The sequence below is a fragment of the Gopherus evgoodei genome, chromosome 18 (assembly GCF_007399415.2).
Source record: "Gopherus evgoodei ecotype Sinaloan lineage chromosome 18, rGopEvg1_v1.p, whole genome shotgun sequence".
In the NCBI taxonomy this organism is placed as follows: domain Eukaryota; kingdom Metazoa; phylum Chordata; order Testudines; family Testudinidae; genus Gopherus; species Gopherus evgoodei.
Window position 1 is genome coordinate 5,163,437 of NC_044339.1, and position 23,654 is coordinate 5,187,090.

General features: G+C 53.6%; 1 protein-coding gene across 1 annotated transcript; it reads left to right on the top strand.

Annotated features, from left to right (window-relative positions):
* The first annotated feature begins 9,332 nt into the window (after positions 1-9,332).
* Positions 9,333-23,654, top strand: SLC25A34 (solute carrier family 25 member 34). The gene is made up of 5 exons (XM_030537890.1): positions 9,333-9,740; positions 13,279-13,344; positions 15,344-15,496; positions 18,788-18,922; positions 21,892-23,654. The coding sequence occupies exons 1-5, from the start codon at positions 9,333-9,335 to the stop codon at positions 22,072-22,074; spliced, it is 945 nt and encodes a 314-aa protein (XP_030393750.1). The 3' UTR covers positions 22,075-23,654.

A 23,654-nucleotide genomic window follows, 5' to 3' on the forward strand; every position in this document is an offset into this window, starting at 1 on the left:
ACTGGGTAGAACTAGGCACCTGTGTCTGCACAATCACATTCCTGACCTACGAGGAGAGCAGGCCTTGGAATAGACCTTCTGGGTGTGCTGTAACATTGCCAGTGGATAGACAGCTCACGCAGCTGCTTCATCAGTGTTTGACCCTCGCTCGGCCTCAGGTGAAGCAAGCCCAAGAGCAAACGTTTGTGAAATGGCTCCATTCGCATTCCTGGTCGTGTGAGTTAATGTGGTTTGGCGATTGGCTAACAAGCGTTACAGCCTGGCCAGTAGCTGTAGGCTAGGTGCAGTGCTAGATACATCCAACTGGCTGGGTGTGGGGAGAAATTCCCTTTTATTGGCTATTTTTCTCCTCCCCCCCCCATCCTATTTGTTGTGTCAATCTCTGGCTCAGCCCCCAAGTGAATCACTCTGCTGCATTCGCGCCGCGGGCAAGGGGGGTAACAGATTTTCCTGAATCCAGCTGCATGTTTTGCTATGGGTGGTTTTATGAGACAGGCATTTAACCTCTTCTCAGAGCACAAGCACTGGCAGCTCATTTTGGATCACACAGACGTTGCAAATTTGACCCTCGCTCCCTCTCACACGGCAGATTAACCTTCACCCAATTACACTCCCTCTGTCCAGATTTCGGCTTCATTTGGGCCTGGCTACAGCTCAGGGTCTGGACTGTCTGTCTTGGCATCTGCTCCGGTGACCGCTGGTTTGTGCTCCTGAGCCTGCTCTACTTCTCCTGGCGGGTATCGGAGCTAAGGGCAGAGCAGGGTGGCCCTGGCTGGTGAGGGCTTTGACCTGGGTTTGAGTCCCTACTCTGCCACAGACTCACTGTGTGGTCTTTGGCCAGTCACTTGGGCCCAGATCCTCAGACGTGTTTAGGCACTGGTGATTTTAGTGAAGTTAGGTACCTAAATACCTTTGATGACCTGGGACTTAATAATAATTGCCCTGCCCTGCCCTGCCTCCCAGGGGGGCTGAGGGGATAAATACATTTGAGATTGTTAGGTGCCCAGATACTGTGGTGATGGAGGAGACGTTCCCTCCCCCAGAGAGACATGTTCTCAGCAGAGGCGTATTGATGAGACACGTGGCTCCCTCTGGCAAGAAGGGAAAGGGGAATTGATCTGGACCCTTTGATCACCCCCAGTCTGCCTGGTTAAGGGGTGTTTGGAGCTCCCAGTGTTCCCCGCCCTTCCTCTCCAGGAATGCAGGGAACTGGGCCATTGCCCCCCGCTGACCACCGGGGCACTACGGTAACATCCCGGATTAACCCTTTCCACCCTGTTTGTCTGACTGCTCTGTGGGCCGTGTCGAGGATTCATTGGGGGCAGGAGTCTAGGAGGGATGAGGGGAGTGTCATCAAGTCTGAACTGAAAGTCAGCTGGGTGAGGTAACAGACAAACATTCTCCTCCGCTGGGAGCTGCTGATCAATTTACCAGCTTGTACTGTTAGTCACTTACCCACCCACAGGGCCTGGGAAGTGACTGGACTCAAATAAGGGACCATATGCACCTGCTGGCTAAGGCAGAGGCCTGGGAATTAGAACATCTGTGGGCTCCTCCTGGCTCTGCGCTGCTTTAGTGACCCTCTGGGCAGGTCTCTTCCCCTCGCTGAGCATCAGTTTCCCCATCAGTATAATGAGGATGACACAGACCCCGCAGGCATGCTGAGAGAATTAAAGGGAGGTTCTGCTCTGTAAAGTGACTGCAGAAATGCACAGAGCTTCAGCGAGCACTGTGCATGTAGCTTCCTCTGCTTAGTGGGTGGGGAACAACCGTATCATGCCACCTGGCTGATCAGCCGTCCCCAGAAGATGACGCTCCCTTCCCTGAATTCTCTTCCGTCCCTGGAGAGCTGGCATCTGAGCAATGATGGAATACACGTCGGATGGAATCACATGTTGGTTCCGGCCTAGAATTGTCCTGTTGTTGGGCATGCTAATCAGGTAACCGCAGCCCAGAGCCACAGCCGCAGTTAAGGTTCTAGGTGCCCTTGATTTCAAGGGAAGTTGGGAGCCCCAGAACCTTTGGGGATCTGGGCCCAAGCCTTTTCTCCTTCCGAAACAAGGCTGTTTTGCAGGAGTCCCTCAGCCTTGCGACATGCTGCTTCCCAAATCCCCTCAAGTGGTTCCATCTTTTATTAGCCGATGTTCATCGTGTCATAGTCCTGGCAGAGGAGTAGCCCAGCGTGAAAGTTATAAATGGCCCTTAGCAGCCTGCCTGCTATTGACTTTCAGTGAGAATTACTTTGATTAGCTTCCCTGCTGGTGTGGGCATGCTCAGGAGGAGGGACCCCCACCAGACGGCATCTAAAAACAAGCGTGAGGTGCAGGATGGATACCAGCTTCTGCCTCTTTGGAGTTTGGGCACTAGTCTTCAGAACCCCTCCCCGGTTGGCAGCCCAGCTTCTCCCCTGTTAGATCACAGGGAACATGGAATTGCTCCAGAACCGCTCTTGAACTCAGAGCAGAGCTTACCCTAAGTCACCAGCAGCGGGTGACGGGAGACAGAGGCTGCTATTTTCATGGCATTTCTCTGCCCTTTGGAAGGTGCATCTGACTCTGGAATGTGCCGGGTGTGGGGACAAGGGTATTACTAGAAACAGCTGCAGGGCAAAGCACAATCCAGCCTGCTGCTCTACAGGAGTCTGCAGCTGTAACCCTGCAGGTTCTCACCTGGAAGGCAAAGCGCCTCGGAGCTGGATGAACTAATGCGCCGAACTCTCCTAAATGGCCACAGTACCAGGAGAGGGCAGCAACTGAGCCAGTTCAGAGGGGAAACCACCTCCTCCCGCATCCCCACCTGTGATGTGAGGATTTAAAGCACAGATGGCGCCTGGGCACAGGATCTGTGAAGTGTGGAATTCAAATTCCCAGCCAGTAATAGATCCCCTGGGAGCCAGTGACCCTCTACCCTGTTTTACTGTATTTCAGCGTCCTGGGTGCACCACTGGAAGGAGAGAACGGCTCTGTGTTTAGCAAACAGTTAAGGACCAGTCAAAGGGTCACCCCATGAAATTACTAGGCAGCAGGTTTAAAATAACAAAAGGAAGTATTTCTTAACACCACACAGTCAGCCTGTGGAACTCCTTGCCAGGGGATCTTGTGAAGGCCAAAACTATATAACAGGGTTCAAAAAAGAACTAGCTACGTTCCTGGAGGTTGGGTGGGTCTATCAATAACTATTAGCCAAGATGCTCAGGGACACAACCTTGTGCTCCAGAACCAGGTGTCCCTAAAACTTCAACTACCAGAAGTATCTGGCACTAGCCACTGTCAGAAGATGGGATACTGGGTCAGATGGGCCAATGGTCTGACCCACTATGGTTGTCCTTATGTAAAATGGCTTTCCAGGGACACCCTGGTGTGGACTGAATGATATTCACAACCACCACTGGGGTCTGCCCTCACACCAGACTAACTTCACAGATGTCTGTGCATTCATGCCTGCATTACACTGGTGCTTGTGAGAAGAGACTCAGGCCCCATGAGAGGTAGTGTGGCTTAGTGGATAGAGCCCTGGGCTGGGATATGGGGTCTAATCCCAGCTCTGGCACTGACCTGCTGCGTGACCTTAGGCAAGTCACTTCCCTGCTTGGTGCCTCAGTTTCTCCATCTGTGTAGTAGGGATAATGATCCTGAGCACTGTAGTGACTGATGCTGTAATGATCCTGAGCACTTTGACAGTGACTGATGCAACACAATAGATAAGAGTTAGGGGTTGTTATTAGAAGCCTGGAAACAGCACCTACTACAATGGGCCCTTACTGGGGCCTTTAGGTCAGTAGTTCTGAACCAGGGGTAGGTGTGCCCCTGGGGGTATGCAGAGGTACATCAACTCACCTAAAGATTTGCCTCATTTTACAACAGGCTACCTAAAAACCTCTAGCAAAGTCCGTACAAACTAAAATTTCATACAGACAAGGACTTGTTTATACTGCTCTGTATACTGTACACTGAAATCTAAGTACAATATTTATATTCCAACTGATATTTTATAATTATATGGTTAAAAATGGAGAATGTAGGCAATTTTTCAGTCATCGTGTGCTGTGCCACTGTATTTTTGTCTGATTTTGTAAGTAAGTAGTTTTTAAGTGAGGTGAAACTTGGGGGTACACAAGACAAATCAGACTCCAGAAAGGGGTACAGTCATCTTGAAAGGTTGAGTCACTGCACTAGGTGATAGGAACAGTGACTGCAGGAGCCAGTCTGCGGCAGTAGCAGACATGTGGGGACCACTGGGCTTTAGTTGCACAGAGCTGGGCCTGGCTTCAAGGGGATCCGTCACCAGCGACAACAGGGCAAGCCCAGTAGAACTAGGGAGATCCTGACTCTGGCGCTAAGGCCTTGAGCATGGAAGTCCATAAGGAGGCTGGTGATCTCTAGTGTCTGCATCGTCTCCCAGGGAGCGCTGTATGTGTGGGGATATCTCCCCCTGCTGCACATCACGCTCTGTCAGACATCAGCAAACGGACCCTCAGGGAACAAAAGACCCGACTCGGCCTTGTGCATTGGTGGCTAGCAATGGGGAAGGAGCAGCCACGCCTGTGTGCTTGGAGCAGAGAGGCTGCCGCTCTCCCAGCTCAGGGCTGGGTTTGGGAGCTCATGTTCGGGCACAGCTCAGGGGCTGTGGTGTGTAGATTAATGTTCCCAATCGCCTCCAGCAATAATCACCCTGGATCCCTGCACTGCCCACAGGCCAAGTGCCAAGAGGGGCTCTGCCAGGACCAGGGCTCAGGCACAGATACAAAGGTAGCCACTAGCCAGGCAACACGATTGCTCAGGAGATCAAGGCTATTTCCCGGTTGTGTTGGCTTCCCTGCAGTTTGGCCTTTGCTTTCCCATGTCATGTATTTGTTTCAAGGGCATTTGTCTATCAGGTGTCGCAGTCGCTGGCTCCCTGACAGGCACATCTAGCCAATAAAGCCCCATCAGCCATTGCCCTCGCAAGACGGATTCTGTTTGTTCAGTGCTTTGAGTTTATAAGTGCAAAGTATGATGAGGTACATTCAAGTGATAGCGGCTAAACACTACAGTGAGTGGGGCTATATAAATTCCTTAGGCAGAGCGAGCTGGAGGCTGATTGAGGGGAGATGGGGTGAGCAGGACTTGCCTAACAAGCGCACGACAAACCAATCCGTTTCTGACTCACACCTAGGGCCACGAGTCACGTGCTGTTTACTTACCCAGGGCACGTTCCCTTCCCCCCCCCCGCCCATGACATTGTAAAGCTATTACAGTAGTGCTAGTGCATTGCTCAGCTATGGGGGGGCAGAGCCTATTTGCTAACAGCTGGGGAGGGTCAAGGACCTGCTATCCCATGGGACAGACCATGGGCCTGCGGGGGGGACCTTGAGCGTGCATCAAGTCCAGCCCCCGGCACTGGTGCAGCTCTTGTTGTTTTTGCTTTGCTGGCCTGGCTGAGGTCGGGAAGGCTTGTTTACCATGACAGCAACTTGTGTCTGGCAACCGCCACGTACTGCATGTGCAGCAGCTGCTGTGAATGTGTTGGGGGGTGGGAGCCCAGCCAGGGACCTAGGTGCTAGCAAATGTTCCTCCAGCTGGAAGCCACACGTGGGAAAATCCTTCGGCCTGATGGAGATGTGCCCCAAGGAGCTTGGGCCCTGTATGCTCCATGCAGCCATTGTGCTGCAGGGCAGCTGAGCAGTGAGTTGTAAACAGGGCTCTCAGTAAACACAGCCTCAAATCGAAAGCCCAGCCCAAGACTGAGCTCTGGGGGGGAGCAAGGCTGAGAAAGTTCCAACCACCACCATCATCAGGACATAGCCCTGGTGGCTCTCCAGACTCAAAGCACTTTGCACCCAACCCCACCGATAACCTAGGGAGGAACAGACAAGCTGTGTGACCTCATGGACCCTTTGAAACCAGCTCACAGCCATAAGAATGGCCATACTGGGTCAGACCAAAGGTCCATCCAGCCCAGTATCTGTCTACCGACAGTGGCCAATGTCAGGTGCCCCACAGGGAGTGAACCTAACAGGTAATGATCAAGTGATCTCTCTCCTGCTGTCCATCACCACCCTCTGACAAACAGAGGCTAGGGACACCATTCCTTACCCATCCTGGCTAATAGCCATTAATGGACTTGACCTCCATGAATTTATCTAGTTCTCTTTTAAACCCTGTTCTAGTCCTAGCCTTCACAACCTCTTCAGGCAAGGAGTTCCACAGGTTGACTGTGCACTGTGTGAAGAACTTCCTTTTATTTGGTTTAAACCTGCTGCCCATTAATTTCATTTGGGGCCCCTAGTTCTTATATTATGGAAACAAGTAAATAACTTTTCCATATTCACTTTCTCCACCCCACTCATGATTTTATAGACCTCTATCATATCCCCCCCAGTCTCCTCTTTTCCAAGCTGAAAAGTCCTAGCCTCTTTAATCTCTCCTCATATAGGTTCCAAACCCCTAATCATTTTAGTTGCTTTTCTGAACTTTTCTGAACTTTTTCTAATGCCAGTATATCTTTTTTGAGATGAGGAGACCACATCTGTACGCAGTATTCAAGATGTGGGCGTACCATGGATTTATATAAGGGCAATAAGATATTCTGTCTTATTCTCTATCCCTTTTTTAATGAGTCCTAATATCCTGTTTGCTTTTTTGACTGCTGCTGCACACTGCATGGACGTCTTCAGAGAACTATCCACGATGACTCCAAGATCTCTTTCCTGATTAGTTGTAGCTAAATTAGCCCCTATCATATTGTATGTATAGTTGGGGTTATATTTTCCAATGTGTATTACTACTTTACATTTATCCATATTAAATTTCATTTGCCATTTTGTTGCCCAATCATTTAGTTTTGTGAGATCTTTTTTAAGTTCTTCACAGTCTGCTTTGGTCTTAACTATCTTGAGCAGTTCAGTATCATCTGCAAACTTTGCCACCTCACTGTTTACCCCTTTCTCCAGATCATTTATGAATAAGTTGAATAGGATTGGTCCTAGGACTGACCCTTGGGGAACACCACTAGTTACCCCTCTCCATTCTGAGAATTTACTGTTTATTCCTACCCTTTGTTCCCTGTCTTTTAACCAGTTCTCAATCCATGAAAGGACCTTCCCTCTTATCCCATCACAACTTAATTTACAAAAGAGTCATTGGTGAGGGACCTTGTCAAAGGCTTTCTGGAAATCTAAGTACACTATGTCCACTGAATCCCCCTTGTCCACGTTTGTTGACCCCTTCAAAGAACTCTAATAGATTAGTAAGACACGATTTCCCTTTACAGAACCATGTTGACTTTTGCCCAACAAGTTATGTTCTTCTATGTGTCTGACAATTTTATTCTTGACTATTGTTTCAACTAATTTGCTCAGCACTGACATTAGACTTACCGGTCTGTAATTGCCAGGATCACCTCCAGAGCCTTTTTTAAATATTGGCGTTACATTAGCTAACTTCCAGTCACTGGGTACAGAAGCCGATTTAAAGGACAGGTTACAAACCATAATTAATAGTTCTGCAACTTCACACTGGAGTTCTTTCAGAACTCTTGGGTGAATGCCATCTGGTCCCGGTGACTCGTTACTGTTAAGTTTATCAATGAATTCCAAAACCTCCTCTAGTGACACTTCAATCTGTGACAGTTCCTCAGATTTGTCACCTACAAAGGACGGCTCAGGTTTGGGAATCTCCCTAACGTCCTCAGCCATGAAGACTGCCCCGCCAAGGGGTTTGAAATATTTACCAGAGCTCAGCTCTGGTTGAATTGAATCCCTGCTATCACTACTCTCCTCCCACCACCCTTTGCTTCTCTATGTAGTATGACCAGGCTGGGTGAGAGGCCTTCTCCTTTGCAGTCCCTATGGGCTGGATCAGCCTCGCCGTGTGTCTCTGCCTGAGTAACAGTCCAGCTCCTTTTGCATTTCACCTGAAAGGTTCTCCTGGCCTGACAGCTCATCCTCTCTCCAATGGACTGGGGGAGAGTTAGCAAGAAGTAAGCTCTGGTGAGGGAACAGCTCCCAGGAGGGATAGCTCAGTGGTTTGAGCATTGGCCTGTTAAACCCAGGGTTGTGAGTTCAATTCTTGAGGGGGCCACTTAGGGATCTAGGTCAAAAATCAGTACTTGGTCCTGCTAGTGAAGGCAGGGGGCTGGACTCAGTGACCTCTCAGGCTCTCTTCCAGCTCTATGAAATAGGTATATCTCAATGTATTACTATTAATAACCCTCTACAGCCCAAGTGAGTACCTAGGAGGTGGCCAGGCAATTCCTCGGGCCAATCATGGCACGAATGCAGCATGTGCAGCGAGCATGAACAGTGACGGTCAAAAATACCTTCCCAGGCAGCAGCTCAGATCCTCTTACTCAAGATCACTTTACACCATGGATGCCAAGAATCGGACCAGTGCTTTCTAAGGCAGCCTGGTTCCTGAATCACCGTATGTCACAGGCACTGGGCAGACCCGTGTAGTGTAAGGGGCCACTTGAGTGCCCCACCTCAGCTGTGCCCATCATAGCAGGGTCACCCCTGGGCAACCTGCACCCCCATCATGCCCCAATAGACTGGGTCACCCCAGGGGAGCCTGAACTCTGACTGTCTCCCACACACCAGGTCACCTTGGAGGAGCCCACACACTGCCTGTGCCCTGTTCAATGGGTCACCCTGCACTTTGCACTGTGAACGCTGGGTCACCTCAGGGGATCCCGTACCCCAACTATCCCCATTCAGCGGGTCATCCTGTACCCCAACTGTGCCGCATATGCCGAGTCACCTCAAGGGATCCTGTACCCCAACTATCCCCATTCAGCGGGTCATCCTGTACCCCAACTGTGCCGCATACGCTGAGTCACCTCAAGGGATCCTGTACACCAACTATCCCCATTCAGCGGGTCACCCTGTACCTCGACTGTGCCACATACACCGGGTCACCTCAAGGGATCCCGTACCCCAACTATCCCCATTCAGCAGGTCACCCTGTACCTCTACTGTGCCGCATTGGCTGGGTCACCTCAGGGGATCCCATACCCCAACTATCCCCATTCAGCGGATCACCCCATTTCCCCCACATTCTGCGGGTGACCCATCCCCCTTCAATGGGTCACCCTATACCCCCCCAGCTGTGCCCCTGCACACGGGGTCACACCCTGACTGCCCCCCCTGTAACCCCACAGCAGCACCCCGGCTGTGCCCCCGTCCCGGCGGCGGATGCCCTGCTGGAGGGAGCCCCCGGGCCGGCCGCGGGGCGTGTGCGGGCCAGGCCCGGCCCTGATTGGCCGGGGGCGGGGCAGAGCCGGGAGGGGGCCGCTCGCCCTGCGCGCTGGGGCTGCCCCGCGGGGCCGGGCTCCTAGCGGGGTCCCGGCTCTCGGCCATGGAGCGCGCCCGCCCGCCGCCCGCTGCCCCGGTCCCGGTCCCGCCGCACGTGGACCTGGTGCTGGGCGCCGCGAGCTGCTGCCTGGCCTGTGTCTTCACCAACCCGCTGGAGGTGGTGAAGACGCGGCTGCAGCTGCAGGGGGAGCTGCGGCCGCGGGGCACCTACCGCCGGCACTACCGCGGGGTGCTGCAGGCGCTGGGCGCGGTGAGCCGGGCCGACGGGCTGCGGGGGCTGCAGAAGGGGCTGGCGGCCGGGCTGCTCTACCAGGGGCTGATGAACGGGGTCCGCTTCTACTGCTACTCGCACGCCGAGGACCGCGGGCTCACGCAGCAGCCCGGCGGGACCGTCGTGGCCGGGGCCATCGCGGGGGCGCTGGGCGCCTTTGTGGGCAGCCCGGCTTATCTGGTGAGTACCCGCCGCAGGCAGCCCCTCCGTGCCCCCGGCCTCCCCCGCGGGCTGGGAGCGGGGCAGCCGCTCGCTGGTGCCGGCCCTCCTCGTTCCCTCCTTCGCCAGGCTCCCGCCCGGTCACCGGCCGGCAGGATTCCCCTCCGCTTCCCCTCCCGAGCAGCTGTTGGGCTGTGAACCCAAAACCGCTGCCGCGGCCGGCTCCAGAGGGGGCTGCATGGCAGTGCTGGGGAAAGCGATACTGTGCTGGAGTGTTTGGAGACCTGGCCCGCTGCGCAGAGGCTGTGGCAAGCTCCCCTGCTACGGTGTTTGCAGGAGGAATTCTGTCCCGGTGCCGCCAGCCTGAGTTAGGGGGAAGGCAGGTGGCTGGGTGGGGCGAGGAGGGGACACGACTCGGGGTCACTGCAGTGGCAGCTCCATGGATTGCCCCCTCAAAGCAGAAAAGCGGTGTGATTTTCCAGAAGGGCTGAGGTGGGGGCTGCGCTGCAGGGGGTGGCTCTTGGGGGGCAGCTGGGATGCGCTGGTCACAGGGTACCAGGCTAGTACCAAGCTGATATCCCAGGAGACCAAACTACATATCGGGCCACATCTCTTCAGGGAGCACTGTTACACGTGGCTATTCAGCCCACAAGCTGGTAGCTCTGTCTCCTCCCGTGCCTCTAGGTGGAGAATCACCCCCATAGCAGAGACTCTTGGTCTGGAATGTCTCGGCCCCAGTTGCATTTTGCATGGAGATTTGGGGCTTGTTTGAACCCCAAGTGCAACCCACATGGGTGAAACTGATGCAAATGCTCGCACAAACCCCGCCCTGCCAAAGCCCCCAGAGCTGTGCAGGGACAGCAAGGGCTCCCGGTCACACCAGCTGTCAACATTGGAGAAGGGCGGGAATCTCGCCAACAGGCCTAGAAACAAAACAAACCGTCTGAGACCACAGAACTGACCAGAAACAAAAGCGGGAGGGGAGGTTAACATCTGAGACTGAGCCAGTACCTCAGCCCGATGTTCTTTGAGAAGTAGCACCACCCTTCCCCATAGATACACAAGGGAGGGTTAGAATTTAACAGGAGCTAGCTGGACCCATTCTCCTGCAAAAAGCTTTTAACTGTATCCTTGTCTCTGCTGCTGGAAAAGCTCATATGTTTCCTGAGAGGAGCATGGGGTCCCCCCCTGCTTATGATTTCCCTTTGACAGAAGTGGCAGCTCCCATCTGGATAGCACCAGGGGCTCTAATGAGAGAAAGTGGTTCAGCAGAAGGGGGTGGGGGGAGACGAGGGCTCCTGCCACCTGTAAAAGTTGTTGTGAACGTGCATCATGTTGATTCTGCATCGTGTGTCAGCATCACTCAGCGAGTGGCCTCCAGTGACATTTCTGGGTCATTAAGGATCCTGTTCCCAGACTGGCCTGGGGTTCCTGTGAAGCACCTGGTTTATGGCCCTCTTCCTAGCCTTGTCTGTATGAAGAATTCCCAGAGCGCCCCCCACAGCAGTGCCAGAGTGATGGCTCACCGGGGCCTGCAGGGGACTATAGCTGGGAGAGCAGCTGGCTGACTCTTCTGGCCCGCAGCCATCGCCCCCACCTGCCCGTCCCTGTCAGCCCATCTGTGCATTGCTGGAAGGGCTGGAGTGTTTACAGAACAGTTTGGGTGGGGTGGGTTCCATGGGGCAATGAGTTCTGGAGGAGACTTGCAGTGCCCCGGGCACCTGGGTTCGATCTTAATAAGGTCGGGGGAGGGGGTTGGTCTTGGCAAGTCCCTTTCCGTGTACCTCGCAAAGGTACCACCAAATCTGGTATGTTCTCTGCCGGGTAGGTCTGGGAGTGAGCTAGGCTGAAGCAGAGCAGGTCACAGCAAAGGGGCCTCTGTCGGAGTTGGGGCAGACTAGGGAGACTGCGGGTCAGGATTGAGAGGCAGTAGTAGAACTGTAGGGGAGAACCCAAGACAAAAGCAGAGGGGCTGTGGTAGGACTGAGGGGCTTGGGGTAGCTGTTGTGGACAGCTCAGGACTGGATCAGCCAGGCTTCTGTAGGTCAGGCCTGGGGACATTGGCAGAGTTGGGGTGTGTGGGGAAAACAGATAAGAGAAACTGTTCGGCCTGGGGTAACTGCTCTGGGTGGGGATGGAAGGGTTATGAGAGTCGGTGGAGGGGAGACAGGCCCATGGTCACACAGCTGCTCAATCTGGATGGTGATTTCGGAATCACATCTGCTGAGCTCACAGTAATTGTGAGGAAATCAAATGCCATCTGCTTTTACCAAAAGAAAATCAAAGCTGGGAGTGGACGGAGCCCCACTCATTGGCTTAGCAGAGGGAACGTGTGCTGTCGGGTGAGTCTGGGCAAATAAATTCCTTCCCTGGTAATAAACCCATGTGACCCGTCGGCGGTGCCAGTTGGTCACCAGTCAACTGATCCAAAAGCCACTTTAATAGCACTAGATCACAAGCTCTTGATTGGTTTCTAGCATGTCAAAAAGGGAGTCAGCTGAATGGGCATAAGGGTTTCTCTAGTGCTTTTCATCCTGGAGGATCCTAGTGGCATGTACAGGAATTGCTTCACCCACTACTGTAAATGCAGCCATCTCGGGGGTGGGATGTGGTAGCTGTTGAACAGCGCACAGCAACATGATACAGCTGTTGAGGAGAGGAAGTGAATGAAAGCACAGGGGTATTCAGGGAGGTGAAATGTACTTAACCAAAGCAGAATTTGGCCACAACGCTGGGGCTCATGCCTCTAAGCTAACAGGTAGATGCCTAAAGTTAGGCTCCCAAATCCATATTTAGGTGCCAAATTAAGTAACCTGATTTTTAAAAGCACTGATCCCCCAGCACTTCCCATTGATGCTGCTGGGTGCTCAGTACTTGACAAGCACCGTGCTGGGGCTTAAAGACTCTGAGGGAACAGCGCTGCCTACTGGAACCCCAACACCATTTCCAGCAGTTCCCCTGGTCCTCCTCAGAGGTCTGACGCAGCTCAGTGTAGGAGCCGAGGACTTGTGACATGGATCAGACCAGGGGTCCAGTTACTCTAGTGTCACGTCCCAGCACCAGCTGCTTCAGACGACAATGCAATAAACCCTGTAGTGGACCCATGGGGGGTAAATTAGAGAAGAAACTTCCTGCCAGTCAAGTTATACCCTTGTGAGGGGAGCATGGGCAGCCCAGGGGGGTTCGGGGGGAAGGATGCTGACTCCCGATGTGGGTCACAGCAGTGGTGGCACTTGGATCGTTGGCAGCAGAGGACTTCGGTGGGAGGGTTTGGGAAAGGACCTCCTGGACTTGAGGTCTGTGTGATGAGGCTGGGTGGGGCCCATGGAGGGTGGGTGCCTGGTTGTTTCCCCCATCACTAGGACAGGTTGCAAGTTAGGGTCTGGATCTTCGCTCCCTTGCACTGGAAGAGACTAGGAGGAGCAGGAGTGTGACTCCTGCCGTCCACTGGGGCCTGAGCCAGCCCCACCACATGGGTGTCTAACTTGCTATGAGGGGCTGGGTGCAGCCTGGCAACTTGCTCCTTTCTAATCTGGCCAATTCCCTTTAATTGTGGCAGGTCAAAACACATCTGCAAGCCCAGACGGTGGCAGCCATGGCTGTGGGGCATCAGCACAAGCACCAGGTGAGCAGAGGGTTCGGGGATCTGCCCCGTCTTCCCTGGAGCAGTGGTTAATGCTAATGGTGGGATGAGGAGTGTTGTGTGCACAGGACGCTGCGGGGACTGCGTGGCTGTGCTGGGTGTCGAGTGGGCGTTGTGTTTATGTCGGTGTTGGGATTCGAGGGTGAGCTGCCGCTGGGTCTCTCTCTCGCTCTCTCTTTGGGCCCCTCTTTTTAAATGGCAATAACACCCCCTCTTTACACATCATATTACCGCCCTGACCCCTCTGGCTCTGAATCGGGATATAGAATTCTTTCTGGATCTTGTGATCAGCGTGAACTTGTGGTGCCTCTGGACAGCTTGATCAAAGCCGAGTTTGGTTTATTGGTTCACGGAAATTTAACGAGCAAAGAGAAACAGGGTTAAAATAATAAAAGTCTAAACGTGTTCTGTCACCTGACCTGAGCCTCTCCTTGCCGGTAGGTTCCACGTAAAGCACCCAGATGTGGGGAGACAGGTTGCATCTTGTAATGGCTGCATCTTGGATAGTCTGTCACCACATCAGTATCTCTGTCCCCTGCAATCACAGGCTGTCTTTTTATCCCTTCCACAACCCAGTCCCACCCGGTGATCCCCTGTGGTTTTGTGCTTGGCACCTGAACCTGGCCAGACTAGTTTCTGCATTTCTCCAGACTTTCTGCTCTTTGCACAGTAGCTTCTTGGTGGTGTCCCACTGAGCACTAGGGGATTGATTGTGTCTTCAGCCATTGTCCATGGGTTCTGCAGGGTTTAACCCTTAGCTGCCTTTTAGCCAGCAACACCTCAGCATCCAAACCCACAGAGATTATGTGCAGATATATTAGAGTCATAAACATTGATACAGAGAATTCCTATGTTCTCCACAGAAGGAGGATGTGCAAAGGGGGTCTGAATGTATAGCACTATGGAGGCCGTGTGTGTGCGTGCATGTGAGATGAGTATGTGCGTGTGTGTTTTTTTGTGTAGTAAATCCAAGTGAGCCTGCATGGATGTGTAAGTTTGCCATGCAGTACATATGGGGTCCATGTGTGCAAATCTAGTGGAAATGCCTGGGTGCCCATGAGAACGGCGAGGGCAGTGGATGTGTGTGCCTGAGTGTGATGTGTGGCAGATGGATACTTGGATGTGACATGAATGGTGCGTGTGTGTGCATGTGTCCATGACACGTGGTGAATGTGTGACATGTAGCAGCACATGCTGTCTGCATGTGCTGGATGTTCTGTTTGGCCTGTGACATGAAGGACCCTGGCACCTGAGTGGAACAGGGAACCACTGAGTTTTCATGCCAGTTCCCCTGGAACGCACTGGTCCTGTTCCCTCCGGGAGCCCCCTTTGTCGAGGCTCCTGGTACTGCCTTGCTCTGTACACAGTGACTCACTCCCATTAATGCTCCTGCAGATGACGACACAGAGTGTTTTTCAACAAGAAAGTTGCTGAATGGCAGGAACGGGCCTGGGTGGGCGAGGTTGGGGGGGGCACGGATTGTTGTCATGGGCCATTTGCTGTTGGGAACTCTGGTGACGCTGGCTCCACCAGGCTGTTTGTGTTGCTCTGCGCGGCAGCCACACGCAGCAGGTTCCAAAGTCCTCGGTGCTTTTACTGGCTCCACTCCTGCGGCGGTGGAAGCAAAGGTCTCCTTACGGGCTGGAGGCCCAGGATGGCCAGGACACTCTGTACACTCTGTCCCAGGCTGTGGGGCGTAGCCACGAAGTCGCCTGTAAGGGGACTCTGTAAGTGGAATCCTGGGGCTGCCCCACTTATCTCAGATACTGATTTACAGGCACATCCTCTGCCAGGCTGCGTTCTTGGCACAGGCTCGCTCAGGTGGCCGTGAGCTACATCAGAGCTGCTGACTGGATGCAGCAGGCCCTGCCCACTGGGGCACTGGATCGACCAGAGGTTCCCCCCGTCCTCCCAAAGATCCCTAAATCCTCCTGTTTTGTGCCACTCTAATATCCCCTCACCTGTTTGATTCTCTGCCTAGGGTGTCTCCAACGCCTTTGACACCATCTACAGGAAGCAGGGGCTCGTGGGCCTGTGGCGGGGTGTGAACGGCGCTGTGCCTCGCGTCATGGTGGGCTCTGCGGTGCAGCTGGCCACCTTTGCGTCAGCCAAAGAGTGGGTCGAGAAGCTCAAGGTGAGCAGTGGTGGGAGGGGCTGCTTGGCCCCTAAGAGGTGAGAGATGGGCAGGGTCACGGAGCCTGGCCCTGGAGTAGTGTTGCTAACTTTCTAATTGCAGAAAACCGAACACTCTTGCCTTGCTGTGCCCCTCTCTGAGGCCCCGTCCCCACCCCACCCCACCCCTTCTCTCAGGCCTCACCCATGCTCACTCCATCTCCTCCCTCTGTCGCTCGTTCATTTTCACTGAGCTGGGTCAGGGGGTTGAGGTGCAGGCTCCATCTGGAGCTGCAGGCTCTGGGGTGGGGCTGGCCATGAGGGGTTCTGGGTGTGGGAGGGGGCTCCAGGCTCCAGCAGGGCATTGGGGTGCAGGAGGGAGAGAGGGCTCTGGGCTAGGGGTGCAGGCTCTGGGGTGGGGCCGGCGATGAGGGGTTCAGAGTGTAGGAGGGGGCTCAGGGCAGTGGCAGGGAGTCTGGGGTATGGGCTCCGGGCGTCGCTCACCTCAGGTGGCCCTGGCATTTCCCAGGGACAGAGGAAGTCTGCGCGGCTCCCGGGAAGCAGTGGCATGTCTCTCCAGCTCCTAGGCGGGGGGGCAGCCAGGGGGGTCTGTGTGCTGCCCTCACAGCTCCCATTGCCTGTGCTTCCCCCAGCTGTCCCCCTGGCTGTCCCTCCACCTAGGTGCTGGAGGGACATGCTGCTGCTTCCCAGGAGCCATGTGGAGCTGGGCACGTAGCCTGACTTAGCCCTGCTGCAGCCAACCAGACTTTAAGCGGCCCAGTCAGGGGTGCTTATCAGAGCTGCCAGGGTCCCTTTTCAACCAGGCCCTCTGATTGAAAACCGGATCTCCCCCCCACCCCGATTTATTAAATACCAAAATAGGATTTAAGTGGTTTCAAGTAATAACAGACAGAACAAAGTGAATTACCAAGCAAAATTAAAATAAAACACGCAAGTCTAAACCTAATACAGTAAGAAAGTGATTACAGATGAAATCTCACCCACAGAGATGTTCCAGAAAGCTTCTTTTACAGACTAGCCTCCTTCTAGTCTGGGTCCAGCAATCATTCACAGACCCGTGGTTACTGTCCTTTGTTCCAGTTTCTTTCAGGTATCATTTGGGGGTGGAAAGGCTATCTCTTGAGCCAGCTGAAGACAAAATGGAAGGGTCTCCCAAGGATTTAAATAGACTTTCTCTTGTGGGTGGATACCCCTCCCTCCCCCTGTGTAGAATCCAACTACAAAATGGAGTTTTGGAGCCACATGGGCAAGTCACATGTCCATGCACGACTCAGAACTTACAGGTAGCAGCCATTGTTCACATGCTATCTTGAGCATCCACAAGTAGATTTCTTATGTGAATCGGAGCCTTCTAAGATCATTGTCTGTTAAGTGTTTCTTCATTGGACACCTAACTTGTAAATTCCTTTCTAAAGAAGTTGCCCAAATCCCTTACTAAGGCTACTTAAAATCAAACAAGTACACAGCCAATATTCATAACTTTAAATACAACAATGACACATGCATACAAATAGGGTGAATAGATTCAGTAGATCATAACCTTTGTGGAGATATGTTACATGGCATATGTAGCATAAAACATATTCCAGTTATGTCATATTTACATTCATAAGCATATTTCCATAAAGCTTTATGGGGGGCAGCGTCACAGTGGACCTCTAAGGCCTGTCATTTAAGACAAGCAGCCACGAAGCTGCAGCCTGGTTTCCAGGGCCATCTGTGTCCCAAGGTCCCTGGTCCAGTCGCTTGCAGTATCGCTTTAGAGATGATGCTCATGCCAGGGATCCCCACCCAGGGCTCTCCCTGCTTTAGATCCCCAAGACAGAATCTGTCCTTCGTGCATGGATGCAGCCACCCCCGTGGAGTGACCCCACTCCTGGGAAGCAAACTCAGGGCTCCAGCGGGGCAGTGCTGAGCCAGGCAGCTTCTTATTCATTCATCCAGGCTCTGCAGACAGTGGGGATCAGGGAAGGAAAGGCAGCTGCCGGCAGGGGAAATCTCTGTTCCGGCTCCCTCTGTTGTAGGAACGCCCCAGCTGTCTTCCTTGCAACCGATTCATTCACGTGATACACAGAAATAGCCCATGACACACGTGAGCTCCCCTGCTGTGCACGCTCCAGGATGGACTGGTGGGAGCCGGGTCTGGTGTCAGTTTCACATCGGTCTTTGTTCCCTTAGAGACAGTGGTGCCTGTTCTCCTAATCAGGTCTGACTCAGGCCTTCATGATCAGCAAAGCAAGCAGCTGCTGGGCTGCCAGGAAGGCCAGAGGGCTGCCAGATTTAGCCCTCTAGCCCAGCTCCAACTCCCCAGAAGTGGGGGTGGGTGGGTGAGGCTGTCTCATAGCCTGTCCTCCCCCCCACTGGCCACTCAGGAGCCTCCCAGACTGACAGGCCTGCTCTGCTCCTAATGTAACTCAGAACAACACAGCGCTCCTGTCCTCGAGTCGATCCCTCCCCGGCCCCCAGCGCTGACTCCGTGCTTTCCCACCACGAGATCAACAGGGCTCTGTTGCGGGCAAACGTGCAGGGAGGCAAGCGGAACTGATGCGCTGTTTAAAACGTGCTTTGTCCTGGCTTTTTGCCTGGATCATCAAAGCTAAAAATAACAGCGGGGCCGGGTGAGCAGGCGGGGGCAGGCCTGCTGCTCCCAGCCACAGACAGGTAAACAGCTGCCTGACGAGGGCACCTAGAGGTCTGGGCCATCTCCCCTCATGCTGTCGGTGTCAGTCGCTGCTTTAACGGGCCCACCTGCTGCCCCCTAGCGGCTGGAAATTAATTGCACCTCTGTGTCTCTAGAGACGGGTTCTCGGGCACATGTGGATCAGCGTTTCGTCATCCTTGCGGTTCAGGATTTGGATCCAGGGCTCCAGTTCAGCCCATTAGAGAGATGGGGGGGCGGGACCAGCCAAGTTTGAGGCGGATCAGGCTCAGCTTTTGAACACCTCAAGGTTCAGGGGTGGATAGGGTGTCAGATTCAAGGGTTTGGTTCGACCCATGGCACAGAAGGGAGCATTTGTGAAATTTGGAGCCAGCTTCATGTTTCTGGCCCTGCCCAGGAGCTCAGGGGTGTCTGGATTTGGGTTTGGGCCTGGGGCTTTCCCCACCCTCAGTGGGCATGGTGGGTCACCTCGAGGAGTGCTGGATCCCTAGACAGCCTCATCTTTCCCCCACATTTACCTGGCCTCCTCCCTGCACATGCGTGTCAGCTCCGTTGCTCTGGTGATGGTGACGTTCTCATTCTCATGGCAACACTGGAGCAGGGGATGAGTCTAACTGGTCCCCTGTCTGGCAGTGGTTCAAGGAGGGCAGCTGGATGGTGGCCTTGGCGGGAGGCATGATCAGCAGTGTGGCGGTGGCCGTGGCGATGACTCCCTTCGATGTGGTCAGCACCAGGCTCTATAACCAGCCTGTGGATGAGCGGGGCATGGTAAGTATGTCCCGTAGGTGGGAGGCCAGATCCCCATTTACTGATGGCAGGGCTGTACAGGCAGGCTGCCGAAGAGCTGGGCTTGGATCCCAGAGGTTCCTGGCTCGCCGCCCTGTGCTCAGTCCACTAGGTCGTGCTACCTGGAGCATCTTCATGTGCACCAGTCTACTGAACGTGCCCAGTTTCACAGCATGTAAAAGCAAAATCCACACCATGCTGCTCAAGGCCAGGCACAGGCAGCCAGCCCCAGACTAAACCAACACCACCCACCTCCTAGCTGCTATATGCCAGCCCCACAGTGAGTGACCAGCTGAGCCATGCACCCTCCTGAGTCCGGCTGGAGTAATGGGGCAGTGAATCCCAGAACAGTGGGGCCTCTTTGGAGATCACCCTGCTGACAGCTCCCTGGCCTTCCAGTGCAGGGCTGCTCATTTGAGCATCTCTGCTCAGCTGACCTTGGCCAAGGTGGGGCCTGGCTGCTGGGAGACCCAACCCATAGAAGGGCTCCAAAGATGAGAGTCAACAGTTTTCCACCCAGACGCCGGTGCAGATGGGGGAGAATCATTGGGAAAGCCTCCTGAAGCTGGCTGCACCCACGTTCGGCACTAGGTGAGGAGCATGTGTCAGTGTATGTTGCAGTAGTCCAGCCTGAGAGCTCACAAGGACATGAGAACCCTCGCCAGGTCCAGATACAGGGTGAACGGTTCCCAGTGGAGATGGAGGAGACCTGGTGGCATTTGGCCCCATCTCATCCACAAAAGTGCAACATCTCGCAGGTTTTCATTTGAAAAGAAAGGACCCAGATTCTGCCCTCAGTTACTCCGGCGCATCAGTTACTCCGGCGCAGGCTGGTCAGTCTCACTTTGGGGTAACTGGCAACACAGTCTGGCTTGTTAATGGTGCTGTTATTGAACCATGGTGTTTCAATACTTTATCTGTTTCAATGCAAAACCCACCCTGGTGGCTCCAGAGCATGAGTGCCAACCTCAGGGCAGACTGCTAAGAACCAGGGCACAAACCCCAAACTGGTTATGAGGCCTATACCTACAATTCTCAAGCATCAACAGCTCAGACGCTATAACAGCCTGACCATGGAGTCACAGACAGTCCCCTTGGGTACGCTGATCTATCTTGCTACCCAAGCCTGCCTTTGTGATAGATGGTCCCCTACACCAAGAATCACTACAGAGTCAGGTTATTCCCAGTCCCAAAGGACCAGTCACTTACTCCAGGTCAGTTGCACCTTAGATCTTCATACCGAAGACAACGCTTGTAGACAAACCTGTAATAAACGATCTGAGGATTTACTAACCTGGACAAGGAAATAGGAGAGTTACTTACGGGGTTAAAGCAGACACATACAAATGAGTTGCAGTCTTAAGTTTCAAAAGGTAATAGAAGCTTCTGTAATAAGCAGGCTTTGTGTGTCCGTTAGGGCTAACCCATGGCAAACACTGGGCATCTTTTGCTTTTATGCTTAGAATTCCTTGCCCCTTAGCATAAAAGACACAAGTTTCTCCTCATTAGGGCTTTTTATTCCTTCCCCGCTTCTGCTCCAAGTTGCAAATTCAGCTGGTGGAAGGAGCTCCGTTACAAGTTTCCTCCTCATGGTGGGGGAAGGGGCCTGGATCTTCACTCCCTTGCACTGGAAGAGACTAGGAGGAGCGGGATGTCCGCTGATGTTCCACAGTGCTTTGCCTGGCGTTGATGGGCCTCTTTCGTTGGGCAAGAGCCAACACCTGTTGGAAACTAGTATTTCACATTCGTTAATGCTTGTCTCCTGCCTGATGACTTACAGCTACACGGCAAACGTTCTAACGGGGGATACGGATATTGTGAGATGAATGCAGGCAGCTACTTACAAGCATTTCATAAAATCTAAAGACATTTCTATAACTAACACCTATTTAACAATACTGGCACACAGAGGAACCAGACTGGTATGTGTTTGTCACTGTTCCATTGAGACCTAGGGGCTGTGCACTGCAAGCGCCACAGGCTGTTATTTGGGAGTGGGGTGGCAGAGGGGGGACGACTACAGAATAGAACTGCTTGTGCCTCAATTTTTCTATCAGTAAAATGGGGCTAAGTAGTGTTGGCTTCCCCCAAAACAACTAGTATGAGGACTAATTAACCACTGGCTGCAGCACTTGGAGATCCTCACAGAAGGGGCTCAGAGCATTGTGAATTATTCGGTTTATTGAGCTCTCGGGGAGGGGGGGCAGTTTTCAGTAGCGCTCAGCACTAACATGCATGGCTCTTCTGAAAATCTGGCCTGGCTTGGATGTTAAAGCCAGAGAAAAGCAGGAGTAGGGAGGCAGGGTTACCTCTGTATACAGCATTCGACCATTCCTGGAGCCTCTGGCCAGTTCTGGTGTCCACACAGTGAAAAGGATGTTGACAAATTGCCGAGGGTCAGAAAGATGCCACAGGCATGCTGTGAAGTCTGGGAAACTAGCGAGAGATGAGAGAAGCTCTGGCGGTTTCATTTCACGAGAGACGGTGAAGAGGTGACTCGATCGCAGTCTGCGTGACTACGTGGGGAAGGGATTTCTGGTAGTAGGTAGCTCTTTTAATCTAGCAGAAAAAGACAATGAGATCCAGTGGCTGGAAGCTGAAGCTAGACAGACTAGAAATAAGGTGCTTGTTACTAGCAGGGAGGAATTAATCCTTGGGAGTGGTGGAGCCTCCAGCACGCAGCGTCTGTCATTCAGGACTGGATGTCTTCCTAAATGAGAGGCTGTAGCTCAGCCAGAAGTAATGACCTTCCTGCAGCAATAACTGGCAGGTTCTCTGGCCTGTCTCAGACGGGAGGCCTGACTAGATGGTCATTTTGGTCCTTGCTGGCCTTACAAGCAGTGAGTGAGTTACCATAGCATGTAGACCAGACCCATGTATATTAAACGTGAGCGGAGTCCTGCGTGTGCTGGGGCAGGTTTTTGATGCCTCTCCGTGTCTTCTGTCCCCAGGGGAAGCACTACCGAGGGCTCCTCGACTGCTTTGTGCAGATCTCCAGGAAAGAGGGCATCCTGGCTCTGTACAAAGGGATTGGTCCTGCCTACCTCCGCCTGGGGCCTCACACCATCCTCAGCCTGCTCTTCTGGGACGAACTCAGGAAGCTTACCTACCGCCACCAGCAGCATGGAGTTTAAACCCCTGCGGCCATGTGGGCAGATCCTACCACGAGATCACCTGCACGTGGATTCGTGGGTCTCTCCGTCAGCCTGATGGGACCAGAACTGGGGGATGGGGGGATACAGCAGTATAGAAGCCCAGACAGTCAGCTCAGGACTTTCAGGGGGTGCTGAAATTCCCCATATTTGTAGGGTTTCAGGAGAGAGGAGCTCTGTCTCCAACTCCACTGCCTACAATAGGCTCCCACCTGCAGCCACCCCTCAGAGCGAGAGCGGGCTTCCATCCAGGAGCGCTGGCCAGCTGCTGTGGAGCGAGAGGGAGCTGTCCTCTCTGCGCATGCCTGGGAGCCAGAAGGTCTGCGTTCTGATCCCAGCTCTGACTCCCTTCTGGGGCCTTGGACAAGCCCATGTCCCTGCTCTGTGCCTCAGTTTCCCCATCTGTGACATGGGGATCTTCCTAGATGCCTCTTCAGAGGGCAGTTGTGAGGATTAAATGACCTGACGTTCTGCAAAGTGCTTTGATGCTGTAAAGAGCTGGGTAGATACATGTGCCAGGTGGATTCTTGCCTGGTAAACTTGGCCTTCGAAGGACTTAAGGGGCCCAGTGCCGTTCCTAAGCGTCGTTCAAGGAGGTGTTCCCCGGTGCAGGCCTTGGCCTTCTTCCCTGAGTAAATCGCATTTAACCCATTGTACCAGGAGCCACTGCAGGGAAGGGTGGACTGTCACGGACAGGGTACAAAGATTTTAGTCTGGAGGCAAATCCTGCAGCAGAGCAGCGGTGCCGGAGCAGTCTGTCCTGCAGAGCACGTACCCAGCAACGCACAGTCCCAGCATGGTGCCAGCCTTGGTTGCCCATGCACTGTGCCCACCCTTGTCTTGCGAGAAGTTCCAGGTGCTCAGACAGCAGGCACAGCACAGGAACGAAAATCAGCTGGAAGCAAAGTGGTGAGAGGCTGCCCCCAGCTGTGGGGCAAGGCGAGGAGGCAGGCCTGGGTTTCACGGTGAATTTGATTTGCTAGTTTGAGGTTAACTTTTGGCACTTGCTTCTCCTGTCCTTGTAAGGCAGGAACCCCCACAAATCACCACCTCCCCCCAGCCCTGCTCAGCCAGATTCCAGAGATGATTCCCCCCAGCTCTGCTCAGCCCGGCTGCACCCAGAGGTGCAGGCTGTGCTTGGTGTTCCAAGGTCCTTGCACGCAGCCGGGGGCATGTGCTGGGGGCAGATGCTGTGCCGCAGGCTGGGTCGTGGGACCTGCTCCTGCCTTCCCCAGGGGGCAAGCAGAACATCTTCCTGAGCAAGGGGGACGTCTAAGTCCTGGGCTCTGACAGTTTGGGCCTGCCACATCTCTAAGCCTTAATCTCACCCTGCCCTAGTGACCGGCAGGCACTGTATTTCTGGCTTTCTATCAACTGATGTGTTAAAAAGACAACATTCCCTGAAGTTACTCATATTGAGACAGTGCTGCCCACTCTGTGCAGGGGTCACCAGCTCCCAGCACTGCGTTCACTTCTACTCAGCAGATGCTGGAATCTGAGCCCCAGCTCCGGGCCGCTTGCCACAATCAAATAAAAGATTTTTTTCTACTTTCTTATTTTTA

Bases quoted from the DNA above. Each gene is read 5' to 3' on its own strand.
- SLC25A34 (XM_030537890.1), top strand. From the start codon at position 9,333: ATGGAGCGCGCCCGCCCGCCGCCCGCTGCCCCGGTCCCGGTCCCGCCG. The intron at 13,345-15,343 runs GTGAGCAGAGGG...TTCTCTGCCTAG, and splicing joins GGCATCAGCACAAGCACCAG to GGTGTCTCCAACGCCTTTGA. The intron at 15,497-18,787 runs GTGAGCAGTGGT...CCTGTCTGGCAG, and splicing joins AGTGGGTCGAGAAGCTCAAG to TGGTTCAAGGAGGGCAGCTG.